Genomic DNA, 14,763 nt, shown 5'->3' on the forward strand with positions numbered 1-14,763 from the left:
AAAACCAATCAAGACATACTGGAGTTAGTGCTTGATATGTGATGAAGTTGCCTTAAATCTGAAGTCATGTAACTAGCTATATGTAGGGAACACAATCAACGCATTGTCAAATATTTAATGGAGCTATCTTTCTTTTTTATGTTAAAATTTCACGACAATATAAAAGCAACTTTGGGTTCCTTATTGTATGACATGTTGACATAAAGACTGACCCCATCGCTTTGCCAGGCAAAAATTCAAGCATGGTATATAATTATAAAGAATTATAACAGACAAGTTTGTACACATTTTGTTGTTTTATTATGACTGAAACAATTTCTTCATAAATAAATACCCTGGTATAATGATAAATTAAATGTTAGTGAATATTTAAATCAAACAAATATCCAAATATCAAATGCTGTTCTGGTCTCAGAAAGGGTAGATAATGTGACAGCTTACATAAATTTATTACCCGAGTCAAAGATATTCAGGAAACTGCTTGGTGTATACAACATTTTTTTTACCCTGTATTTAGCTTCAGCACAGGTTATAATTCTAAGCCAGGAATGTCACATTATAAACCCTGTCTGACACCTGAATAGCATATAATAATATTTCAATCAAACAGTTCTACAAATTTCAAAGTATCTAACAATAGTTCTAGCTAGCAGCCCCAAGTATGAAATGTGAAAAGCTTCACAAAACTAAGCAATAATATAGAGTAAAAAAATCCACCAATTAAACATTCACTCAATGTATTTGGTGAACATCTGCTCAATGTGAAATACTATAGTTCTATTAATGAATTTAGCCCTTGTGACTTGATTTTGTTACTTACCTTATGATGTCACTAAAATGATAATTTTGCATGAAGTCGGCCAGTTTTTATTACAGAAAACATGGCAAGTCTCCGTATCATGAACCTTAAGGCCACGGTTTTTTAATTTGTTGGTTTACAGATTTTCTCCATGAAAAAGTCGGGTCGGTCGGTCGGGAAAAAAAATAAAAAAAATATCTTTCAAGACAGAAAACTGCCGGATATGCAAAATAAATATATATTACACCTGTCTAATAATATGTTTGTTATGCTATTTTGTCATCATTTCTTAAATTCTAGTTCGATGAAATATTATTGCTCAGCTGTAATAAACATCGCATGACATTGTCTAATAATTTCCCGTAAAAAAGGGGGGTGCACGGACAAAGACGAAATTAAATCGTCATTTCACAAACAAGAAAAACAGATTCACATAGCTCTTAATCAATTCCAGAAAACTTGGTGAATAATGATCTTCAAGCTTGAAAACTGATAAAGAAAAAAATGTTAAAACGTCGTACTAAAATAAGTTTCAACACACGTGTCAAAAACGTAATAGACTCGTCCACTGGAAAAACGAGAATATCGGGTTAATCTGTTGTCATGCATTCCAGTTTTTTATCCAAATGGACGATATTTTTTTAATATCTATGAAACAATAAAATTTCAAATGATTTGTCAATATTCAGTATTTTAACTTGATGTCTTGAATTTCCATCTGTCCACATTTGGACAAGTCTATTTCTATGAGAAGATGCATCTTACGGACTGGTGACAAATAAGGGAAACGAACTTATTGTGTAATTGGTTTTAAACACAGGTTTCGTTCTGCAAAATTATTTGTGCAAACACCATTTCAAGGTTTGTCTATTTTAGAAACATAAACTGAAAGTTTCATTTTTCACAACAGAAAGTGTTATCAATTCTGTTAGTGATTAATGCATTTCATTTCACAAAAAAAATATATTTTAATTATTTTTGAGGGATAATGCATTTGTTAGGGTAGGCAGGTAAAAAAGCATGAAAAGTCAATTTTATTTTTATTCTGGAAATCGGCAAAATCTGGTCGGCGGAACCGTAAACCAACAAATAAAAAATCCTGGCCTAAGCGTGGAATAATATCAGTAAATCTGATATTTCTAAGCGTGGTGCCAATATGAGCTGCGTCGGATAGAGATTGACCGTATGCAGGTGCATAGATACATGTTCATATGTTACACTTTGATTGGATAATTAAAATACAAAATAAGGAATGAATTTGGGTTTGCTTTGTAGATTTTCTTATAACAATTCAATTTTATACATTCCATAAAGATTTTTAAACCCAAATAGGGTAACAGATGTAACATTATTCATTTGCATATGGTCAATTTCTATTCGATGCAGCTCATAAGTAAAAACAAAAGGACTAAAATAATAAACATTTACAATGAATGTGATCATTCCAATTGTTGTTCAATGAATTCAGAGAGTCAACATGTTTCTGGAATAAGCTTCATCATCAAGCAATTTTGACTGTCAGCACTAGCTAAGTAGCATAATGAAATTATGAGTAAAAAAAATATAAACTATTAAACTACACAATTTGATTTCAGCTTTCAAACTATAAAACTCTAACAAAATGATTAAATGCTACTTCTAAAAAAATGGAGATCAAATACATTATGCAAGTATTGAGATTCAATATAAATACACAGCATTCAAATAGAAAGTATGAAAAAATAAATTGAAATAAAAATTAGAATAAACTAGAGGCTCTCAAGAGCCTCCTGTGTCGCTCACCTTGGTCTATGTGCATATTAAACAATGGACACAGATAAATTCATGACAAAATTGTGTTTTGGTGATCATGATGTGTTTGTAGATCTTACTTTACTGGACATTCTTCTTGCTACAATTATCTCTATCTAGAATGAACTTGGCCCAGTAATTACAGTGGAAAATATATTCTAAAAATTTACAAAAAATTTATGAAAATTGTTAAAAAATGACTATAAAGGGCAATAACTTAGGGGTAAACTGACAATTTTGGTCATGTTGACTTATTTGTAGATCTTACTTTGCGGAACATAATTGCTGTTTACAGTTTATCTCTATCTATTATAATATTCAAGATAATAACCAAAAACTGCAAAATTTCCTTAAAATTACCAATTTAGGGGCAGCAACCCAACAACGGGTTGTCCGATTCATCTGAAAATTTTCAGGCAGATAGATCTTGACCTGATAAACAATTTTACCCCGTCAGATTTGCTCTAAATGCTTTGGTTTTTGAGTAATAAGCCAAAAACTGCATTTTACCCCTATGTTCTATTTTTAGCCATGGCGGCCATCTTGGTTGGTTGGCTGGGTCACCGGACACATTTTTTAAACTAGATACCCCAATGATGATTGTGGCCAAGTTTGGATAAATTTGGCCCAGTAGTTTCAGAGGAGAAGATTTTTGTAAAATTTAACAACGACGACGGACGACAGACGCAAAGTGATGGGAAATCTCTGTGTTAAAAAGGGGGAATGTGTCAATGGGTAAGGCCACCAATAAGTCTTAAATACAATATGTTTCTTTTTCATCATCACTAGGGGAGATTATCAAATTCATCACATCTATGCTTGAGGGATAGATCTAGGTCAAGAGGCCACAACTGTCAAATCATTATAAAGTTAATGTCACCCATTGTCTTGTCCAAATCTGCTTAACTTTCATAAATATATTTAAAGATTTTGAAACATAGAATATTTTAAAGCTGTTTCACATGAATGTCTTATTTTCATTTTTTTTTAAATTAAAAAAGTAATTTTGAGAATACAAATGTGTTTTAAAAGAGAGAAAGATGTTGACACAGAGATTTGTCTCTCCTGTCAGCAGAAAATGACAATCCAAGACAGCAACATTGCCAAAAAAGTTATCTATCAAAAAAAAATCCTATAAAACTGACATAAGAAGAAGTTTTAACAATTGAAGAAGCTGCCAGAAAAGCAACATCTTTGTCTTGCCTTCTGCGACTTTTGTCACAGGCAAAAAAAAACCACTACATTCAGTATTCACAATCATATCACAGTATCATATACTATATAATATATCACTAGAGTAGTACAATGGTATAAAGGTTTATAAGCCATTCATAATGAGTACAAATATAAAGTAAAGTTACAAAAATAAATAAAATCTTAAGATTATATACTGAAACTGATAATTTGCTACCAAAAATTATAATTCCAACACAAAACAATTGTTTGGATTTCTTAAAATAAAACAATGAGATATTGACTAAAAACAATATCAAAGGTATTCCACTGATATGACAATTTTATAATAGATTTTGGATGTCATAATTAAAAAGAATACTTACAAAATAAAAATCATTTAAGGATGTTTGCCCCTCTTGGTTTTCAATTTTCGTCAGATATTTTCTTAATCCTCTGATTTTATTCATGTATTGCCGTTCAAACTTTTGCCCCCTAACCCATGTAAAATCCTATTCTTATTTTCATAATTTTATGTCCTAATAAAGATTAAACAGCCAAATTTGATAAATCTTATAAAATTCTTGGTTTTTTTTCAATGTTTTTGAAAAAAAAGGTGCCAATGTCAAATATATGAAAAATCTAAAGGATATTTTCCAACCAAATTTTCAATGGCTTATATTTTGAAACAAAGTAGCAAACATCCTTAATTTTATCTGGGATATGCATATTTGCAAACAATCTACATAACATTCAATATGAACATTTTTCATCTCTATTAACAAATAAAGAGGCCATTTAGATATCCAAACCAGGGCTTCCAAAAAATATTTGAGCCTGCCGGACATTTCATATATGATCCCGATTTTAATCCCTTAAGACTTAGTCACAAAAGGCAATTATGGTAATCAGATGGCCATTCCAATGATTGACATTTAACATTAAAAAAAACGATTTTAAACTTTACTTTGATATGATATGAATTTGATGTTTGGATGTAACTGTTAAATTGGCAGTGCATCATTCAAAGTGTGCACATCAGCGTGCTCATATCTGCCTTAGACTTTTTATTTGTGCAAATGACATTGTCAAAAACTTTAGTTTCGTTTTCACATTGTTCTAACCGGATGTTGATGTGACAATGGTAAAACATGGACCATAAACGGATACGGAAAATCCGTGTACGTTTACAAAGCACGACTGAGTGAAGAAGCTCTTTCCACGTTATTTCTTCAACAAAATACTTGAAATGAACGTTAGATACAGGTATCAAAGATAATTTTAGCATTTTTGAAGAAATGTAGGATGCATAATTAAATTTGCCACCTGTGCACATGCGCACACGTGTTCTAGTTCATACGACGTAGTTCTGATGATTTTTCATTTAAAACCTTTTTAAATTTTTCATCAAATCATGTTGATAAACTAATTTCTAATAATTTTAATCTTTTGGACTAAATCAAGTAGAAACAAACCGCTGAAAAGTTAGAAATAAATTGTGAATAAACCGATCAATTTATACAATGTCCGGTACTGAACATAGTTCACCTGTCACCTGAACAGGTAGATTTCAGCTGTCCAACTACTAATTAGCCTTGATTAAAATTAGAAAGTATTGAAGTAGGTGTTGTTTTGATAGTAATTAATCATCATGACACATTTATGACCGGAAATGTGTTGATATTAAAGGCAAAAGGTTGGTCAAATAGATCGTGAATTATGTAAAAATGACCGAAAAAGCCTTGAAAACTAAAAAGTATATTACCGTTTCATGCTTTGCCCAGCCGGACTTTTACCGGACATTATACCAATGACCGGAATATATGACCGTTTTGGAAGCCCTGATCCAAACAGTTCTATCATTAACAAATAAGGTGTTCCTTTAAATCATTGCTGTAAATATGAGTATCACTTATAATGAAACCATATTGGTATTTACTGTTCTGTGAGTATTAGTTGTAATGTGGTTTTGATTAGTTGTTCCATTATGATTTCTTGAACAGTTGCATATTGTTCTTTCTAATTCCATCTGTGAAAAAAAAATGAAAGTACTGTTACTTTTATAATAATTGTGATGATTTTATTAATGCGAAAAATGCAACTAGGTGAGAGTCGAAATAGAAAGATCTTGCTTTCTGATATCCGATACATATCTGTATGCCACCTTTCCTGAAATCGCAATAATCAATCTCGCATTTTTGTAAATTTTTCATAGATCCCAAAAATAATTGCAAACAATACTATCTGAATTTACAATTCTTTTTATTAGGTGACAATTTCATATAACTTTTTTTTGTTGACATTGTGATGCCACATGAGGGAACTTGTGTGATTTTAAGTAATGGCTGATAAATTTGCATAAATAATGTCTAGTAAATCAGTGTTAACTTTTTGAATTATTGTTTTGGTATGATCTAGATATACTATTAAATCAGAAGCTGAGAACATTTTAGATGGTAGATGTTGCAAAATTAAAAACTCAGATTTTAGATCAAGATAACATTATTTATTACATTGGTTGCAATGAATTACATTAATTTCCCAGTTAAATAATCAAAGAGCAGATTGCTCTGAGGGATACGATTGCCATTGTTTTCATTGACACATGTATACATGTAGCTGGATAATATCATTTTCAAAACTAGTTCACCTGCACATGTAAAATGTAAAATATACGTAATCTAGATAGTTACAAAATAGCCAATCACGGATAAAAGTATGTGAACAATATACTTAGGCCTATCGTGTTTTAGTTTTGTACTATCAATTCTAAGTTTACTTTCCTCAGCAGTCACTGAGACTCAGAGTGAGAGAAGGTATTTCACTTCGTATCATGCATGTATCACCTATTTTCCTACGTTAATTCTAGGAGGAACCCCATTCCTAACTCTTTAAATATTTAATTTCCTTTGGGTCAGTGATCATGACTTCTTTCCGTACACATTCCTCGATTTAAGTTGCGATCGTTTTTAATATAATACGAAGTTTATCGACAGAACAAGTTTATTTTTCTCAGCGTGTTGTTTTAATTCAGAATTCACGGAAGTTACTTCCAGAAGGGAGACAACTCGAAACGATAATGGAAGACTCCATTTCGCCTGAAGGGGTGTTGTAGTTACTTTTACGATGTGGACTACATTTATTTTAATTCAAAGGATGCATAAGATTTAAAATTATGCAACAACAATAACCCTAAATAGCAGACATACATAGAAAGGATCCCATGTGTTATAAATTAATCAATTGAGTGGGGAATCCAGAGCAACCATTCAATCTAATACCCCTTGAAGTCAAGAAAACTATACGCATGCGCATAATTACCTAAACAAACCCTGGAGCAAGAACGTACATGTATTAAATGTTAATTAAACGACCTAGAATGGTTCTCTATTTCTTTATGGAAGTACATTATCAAATATCAGTTTCATAACAGTGACATATAAGAAAAACTCCTCTTCAGTTCTTATATGACAGAAATAGATTTATCGGAATTCAGAGAACTCTCGCATTTTTATCACAACTGAGGAATTCCCTCTGACGTGTTTCTAAATTTATAAAAACACTAAATATAAATACTGCTTAATTCCGATTTTCCGTGTTGTTAAAAACATGCATATAAGTCAAGGGAAATATCAAACATGAAGATTATGAAAAGAATATTATAGGAAAGTTGTTTAAAGGGAAACTTCGCAAAAAAATCAAAAATTGATATTATGTCCATTCTGTATAAAAATTCTCAAATTTATAGATATTAAAGTTTTATTCCGCTAGATAAGAGATCACCATCGATTTTAAATTTTGAGTATCAATTCTCTGCGTTCCGCCATTTTGTCATCTTCTACGATGAAAAATCACGATATGTCTATAAACTACAAAGGACCAAAACTACAGTAACCGATGTAGTCGTAATTGCGTTTCGATATCTTGTCAATCGTACGGTTGTTTTATCTGACTAACTAACTTGATACGGAAAATGTTCTTATTTTTTTTAAATAATCATAGTCTGTTATTTTTAAACTGTTAATATTGGAATTAGTTTTAAAAGTCAAAGTTCAAATCTTAAATAAGTGTTCTGTGAAAATTGTTTTCGAAAATCTAATTCGTTCATAATTCTTTAAAGTAATAAACTTTATTCATATAAATTCGGATCTTCCCTCATCTGATCACCAGCATGGCTAAAGGTATTACTCCCAAAGGTATTGTGAGGGGTGTGAGGTGACACGTCCAGGTATTCAAGCGATTTCCTGTCGGGCATGCAAGGTCATGCATCGTTTCACTTCTGTAGGTATTGATCAGTGTACACGGCCGATAACTTATAACTTTCCAATTTGAACTATCAGGTGTATAATGTACATCTCTGTCTTGCGTGTCCGAAAGTAGTCATTACTTAACTCATACGCTTGTTTAAAAATAACATTTCTGGTGTAAGATATATATTATTTATAAAAATATAAATAATACCCCCCAAAAAAAAAGATTTCAAGAAATAAAAATCTATTTTCATATTTTTCCAAGGGTTAATTTGGGAAAATGTAATTTATACTCGTTGTCAATAGTAAAGGACAGACCCACTGCTCTACATGTGTTACTAATAGCCTAAGATAGCAATTATTTTGTTAGGTCAATTCTCTTTCGTACAATACCAGAAAACATGGAAAATAAGTTCTTTAAATTTTGACTCTGGAATTAATACCGTTTTTGCATGCGAGAAACTTTATTTCTGGCGATGAGCAGACATGGGCGGAAAACAATAAAAAGATAGGTTTAATATTTGTTCATTCATTTAACATGTATATCTTGTGACGGAAATGCTTCCCTAATAATGTTAACAACACAAGATGGAATAGTCACTCTGTTTCTCTTGCCAAGTTGTTGCCCTTTGCTGACCCAACAAACAAACTGACGATAAGCCATTAGTCGGCTTTGGCTGTCAGTTAGTACGTCTGGAGCTCTCCCTCTATGGCGCTTGTACCTAAAAAAACTTATATAGCTGCCTTTTGTCCAATCCCTTTGTTTAAATGTACATTTGATACTTGAAACAATAAAATATTTTGAATTGAATATAGCTGGTTTCAAGAATAACCGGGTTCAGACAAACTGTGAAATCGATATTGTCACTAATGCATTCACCCAATTCAATATTACCATCACAGAGAGTAAATTCGTGGCAACAAAGACATTCCGTCAATAACGGCATAACTATGCATTTAGTACACGAAAACCAATCTGTGTTAAACTGGCGAGGGTTGCTAAGGATATCTTTGATTTCGGGAACTTTCTGCAGCTTCCATTTAATGGAGCTCTTCTTCGGTATACTCTGGCTCAAATTGACCATACTCGTCAAAATCTGCCTCTCTTGACGGACTGGAACCACTTTTAGTACTATCATTCTCTGAACAAGACATTTTTAGTTATGATTTTATGATTAATTTTTGGACATATATCTATACACTGTCCTATAGAAACAAGCTCGCACAAATCATAAGAGAAAAATATGTGAGTAAAAGTTAATTGAATCATCAAAGTTAATATCCTTTGGTCTCGAATGTATGTTAACTAATTAATGTGTTTTTATAGGCTAGCTCAAATCCTCATCCAAATAATAAAATCTATATGTAATAATCGTTTCCTACCACACTGAGATTTGATGCCAAGCGGTAGACATATTTTAGGTACTAATTAAGTAATTAAATGAACAATAGATAACAATAATTAATCATAAATGTGCAAAGATTTAAAAACAAAAGTATTTTTTCTTTATCCGTACATATTATATTCCGCTTCGGTAGAGTTATCTTCAGATATTGATTAATACATGGGTTTCAAAAGTCTAAATGTAAGTGTTCTCGTACATTTTTTTGCCTAATAAAGACAATCAAAATGCTTTGGTAAAGCTATTTCTAATTTCTAAGTTTCCCTTTTTTATGAGACATAAATCAAGGACAAGAGGTGTATATCATTTCATTCTAACACATGAATTAAGTTTCCCGTCTTTAACCGAAAATTGTTTATTTCTTAGTAAATTCAAATAAATAATAGCACCAAATATAATTGAATAATTCCACTGCGATCTATTTTCATTTGTCACCAACTTGAATATGTATTTTAAATGTGTGTATTAAATGCTCCCTTGTTTTATAATCCACTGATCCGAATAGACAGTCACACCATGCAAGGTGTGACCTAGAGGCGTGGTTAAATACCGAAGTGCAAATAACAATTTACCTTTCAACAAGCCATCTACGAGTATTGCCACAGAACCGTGAATACACACATCGTATAAACCTAGTCATAGCAGAGACAGTAAAAGGTTAATAAGAGTACACCAACATATTGTCTTTACAGATTATTGTACTTTAATTTGTTCACCTTATCAGTCCAAAATGCATGAATTAAAAATGAATTTATAACTTTTGTGTTGTCTAAAAAAATTATTCGAATATATACGTTTAACATAAAAAAAATTATCTCATGAATGTGTACAATTGCACGTCTGTGCGTTTTATCTTCTTATTATCGGCTGGTTATTAGATAAAGCATAAGTCATCGGCCCGCTTACGATTACGTTAAAATATGATTAAAAACCAAGACTTTTAATGATTGTATTTTAAATCCCGGCATGCAAAAACCAGGAGAAAACGTCACGACCTACAGGAAGTTGTTAATATTTTTTCATTAATTATTGAATTTCTCCTTTATTACTGCACATATAGCGATAAAACTTTGTGAATATATATATTATGTCATAATGAACATATTTAAACCATAAGTAAAAAATCGCGAATTTTCCCTTTAAGTTCAATCCATTTGTTTGTTTTTACCTTTTAAACCAAGACAATCATAAGAATCTGAGATGTTCCTTAAAGAATGTTTAGAATAAAACGGTTGACGTGAGGGCATGACAACCTGAGCCAATTGTATAAGTCTACAGATTGCTTGAAAGCAATGGTATCCCAAAAACCCATAATTTCACTCTCTGACCTCATACAACAATAGGTGTTGTCAAGACTTTGATAACGGTGGATCAATACAAACTGTGAATGCCTAGAAAAAAGATATACAGTTAACTCTCGTTGTCTCGAACTCGGTTGACTCGAAATTTCGGATGAGTCGAAGTTTTCACGTGGTCCCGAACTTTGTTCCTTTCGACTCCTGATGATTCTAAATTGGATGAGTCGAAATTTCGGTTGAGTCGAACTAAATTTACAGTCCCAAGGTTAACAAAAGCGTTCAAAATTCATCATTTATCTAGAACTTATACAAATATGTCAAAACATGACCTCTGGGATTTACATGGATTAAAGAGTTAATCTGACAATACACGTGTAATTAAATTTCCGCTCACCGATCACTGTAATTGATTTATGACATGCTATTTCCACGAGTGTTTACCTGAGATTATCTTTTATAGAACTTTCATAAATAATTAGTGATACATTGTTAATGTTTATGACAAAGTATTTAAAATGTTTACAAAACAATTAATCATAATTTACACTAATGAGTTTGGATGTGTATAAAGTGAGGATTAAGACTTCCGTTGATGATCACCTAAAAACTACTCAAATCGGCGTCTTTTATCTTGTTTATCTTACTTTCTATTGAAAAGAAAGAGATGAAACAAAATGAAGAGAAATCTCAATTTTCTAAAATCTCTTGTATCGTGAATAAACAATTTTGTCAATTTTAACGACCTAAATTACTCTAAGATCGATTGGAAATTACTCTCTCGGATAAAGGTCATAGGAAAAAGTTGTAACTGAAACAATTGAATAAGTTTAAAATAATTTTATTATAATAATGAAAGACCATCGATCTGATACCAGAATATCGATCCCCTTCCCATATTCATCCGGATTTATTTTAGCTTTACCAAGCTAAGCAAGAGTTGTGTCCCTTGGTCTGTCAAACTTCCGGTTTTCGTTTGAGTCCAACTACGTGTATCTCGAAATAATTCTCTGGTCCGACTGACTTCGAGATAACGAGAGTCGACTGTAGTTCCTTACATGTTTTACATTTTTTTTTTTTTAAAAGCCATTTGCCAATGTAATAAAAAGAATAATTAATAAATAATGCTACGCACATTCATGAATTAATGTGTTGTTCGGTCACTTGTTGACTATTTTTCTTTATTTGAATTCTTCGATTATTTATTCTATAATTGTTTTTAGCATTTTCTTGTTGGTTTGAAGACACTTTGCCTTTGCCTTGAGCAATTTTTATGCTCTTTGGTTGGGATGTTTTCTCTTAGACACATTCCTTGTTTCCATTCTCTATTCTTTTAAAACAATTGTTGACACTACACATCTTAATCGCTCGGACAAGGAAAGACAATTACTTATTGGAACCCCACAAATTGTAGAGTAAACCTATATCTTATATTACCTGTCTATCAATTCATGTATGGATAATCCCATGCTGTGAGCGGTTTAAATGTCTCCTTTACTGACTGTATGGAAGCAAATCTCAGTAGATAGTTGGCACCTCCTGCTTTGTCATTGGTTCCTATAGAAATATATGTAGGATGGGTAAACACATTAGAAATGTTGCTTTTATATACATTATTTGTTTGTGTTGGAAAATATAAAATGTATTTGTATAAGCTTAAGAAACAGAAAGAAAAGCAAGACTACCTTCTTCTGTTTGTAGATAGTACATATAAATTTGACATTTTCATACACTGTACAAATATTGTTTATATCCTGTAATTTAAGGCGGCAACCATTTGATTTTCTGGGGGGGGGCTATGGTTTTTTTGGGAAAAAAAAGTTTGTTTCCAGTTTTTGGACAAAAAAATAATTTGTTTTTGATTCTGAGAAAAAAAAATTGTTTGTTTCACCCTCAGCTGCCACTATATGTAATGCTAAAATTGAAAGAAAAAAATTGTTTTCGACTTGTCGCGAAAAAAATAGATTGTTTTTATTTGTCCAGAAAAAAAAAACATAGCCCCCCCCCAGAAAATCAAATGGTTGCTGCCTAACATTGACCTTAAACTTAGTTTTTTTTACATGCAAACAGTTGAAATTGTTTTTGAATAAAAACAACATGACTTAATTGTGATGAGGACCCCAAACTAAACTGTGTAATAACAGTTATTAGAATGTGATCATATGCTTGCAACAATGACAGCTACCAGGAGACTACAGATTACAATACACCTCATTTTATGAAGATAACGTAATATTCAAAATTAAGAGTTTGGCTTATCCTGATTGGTCATTTTGTGCAGCAGATATTTTTCATTACTAGATACTTTGTTCACTCTGCATTATTGCTTAGGCCAAAAGGGCATGAGAAGTCTTTTCTACACTGTCAAGAAACATATATTTTAAAGTGCAGAATGTGATAGGCAAGGGAGATAAGTACAAATTGTAGAAAAGCATCAGGAATCTATATGTTTTTGGAGTAAAGAATACTGTCTGAATAATTTTTTTCTTTAATTCTAGCAAGGTTTCAGTCTAAAAATCAACTTTTTAAAATCTGCATCTAAAAAAAAAGGCTAAGGCCAACCTTAAAAATATGTTTGTTTGCAGTTTTCCGACTGTACCTTCAGACTGAAGGGTCGGTAGGTAGGAAAAATATTTTATTTTATCAGCCAAAATACAGTTTAAACAAGCAGTTACACTGAACCAAGTTTCTTGTGAAGAAACAAAAAAACATTTTAAAACAACAAACACTGGACATGCTGAAAACCAACATCAAATGAACAGGCATTTTCAGATAAAAAACTTTTTAACCAAAACTGAAACTTTAACATAGTGTCATTATCCAATTTATGACATAAAATATGGTATAATTATTAAATACTGGAACACTTATAAACAAGGAATGTCATTATGACTAGAACTGTTTTAAAGAAATATATTCAGACATGTATGCTTCTTGACTAGAATGTTTTCATGAGTAGAGTATTTTCATCAGAAAAATGTAGATATTTAAGATTTATAAGACAATGTATTAAAGAGTGTATTTTTAATAAAAAAAAATAACCATTGAATCTTCCTCAATTGAAAAAAAGGCAACTTGAAAAAAAAAGTATTAAGACATTCGACTGTTATCATATTTCTAACAATATTTAATTATATGTGATAAGGTTATAATTTTGCCAGGCTTTAATGAAAACCAAAGAAATCTAAAGTTTGGGGTGAAATCCATAGCACCCCATTAAAAGTAAATGGTCTGTACTGAAATGTTTTTAATGCATAAAAAAAATTGGCAGCATACATTATTGTAGCTCCTAAGGACATGTTTTAATTGAATTCACACAGGCCACACAGTTTGGGTATATTTAATATTGTAAGAAAGAGAATAATTGCAATGAGTGGGGCAGCCCCCCTTATCCTAAAGGAGCATACTCACTGCAATCGAAGATAGATTTAATATAGAGAGAGTATATTTATTTTTCAAGCTAACCATTCATTTTCTCTACATCTTTGTGTAGTTAGGGTTGCTTCTTATTGATTTGGCATGATCTATATCCATTAACATTTCAAATGAGCCCTTCCTCCTAGGAGCTAGGCGTGTTTACAGATATCCATGAAGATTTAAGTCACGGAGGGGTGGTTTCATCTTTGTCGTCTTCACAACGATTTGTAGAAAATATGCCATACTTCAAGCTGCTGTCGAATTATTTAACCACTGAAATTGGTTCCATAAAGTCAGGCTCCACAGATTCTGTACCCGATTTGTTTGAGACAGAATGGTTATCGTGTCAGTTATGAATATATCCGCTGCATCATCGTCAATGATATCATCACACATCATTACATGTGCCTGAATCTGTATAAACAGTTTACTAATAAACTTTTTTGTTTGTTATTTGTCTTAAAATTGACACGAGACGACAGCGTAAAGTACTCCTCCGTGACTTCATGGATACCTGTAAACAATTTCCATGTGCTTTATCATTAAATGGTCACATGAACGCTTGACGGGAAGCTAAGAAAAACCTAACTTGAAATGTGTAATTGACCCAGACTTTAAATCATTTCCGGAAAGGA

The 14,763-nt window shown here is 31.7% G+C and overlaps 1 protein-coding gene across 1 annotated transcript in view; it reads right to left on the reverse strand.

The window, feature by feature from the left end:
- Positions 1-277: 277 nt before the first annotated feature.
- Positions 278-14,763, reverse strand: part of LOC139501118 (delta-1-pyrroline-5-carboxylate dehydrogenase, mitochondrial-like) — a 40,415-nt gene continuing 25,929 nt past the window's right edge. Inside the window, exons 15-16 of the mRNA XM_071290100.1 lie at positions 12,149-12,268; positions 278-5,792 (exon numbers count right to left, since the gene is read on the reverse strand). Coding sequence (XP_071146201.1) covers positions 12,156-12,268 — 113 coding nt within the window. The 3' untranslated portion in view covers positions 278-5,792; positions 12,149-12,155. The remainder of the gene's footprint in view (positions 5,793-12,148; positions 12,269-14,763) is intronic.

Source organism: Mytilus edulis, chromosome 13 (assembly GCF_963676685.1).
Source record: "Mytilus edulis chromosome 13, xbMytEdul2.2, whole genome shotgun sequence".
Classification (NCBI taxonomy): Eukaryota; Metazoa; Mollusca; class Bivalvia; order Mytilida; family Mytilidae; genus Mytilus; species Mytilus edulis.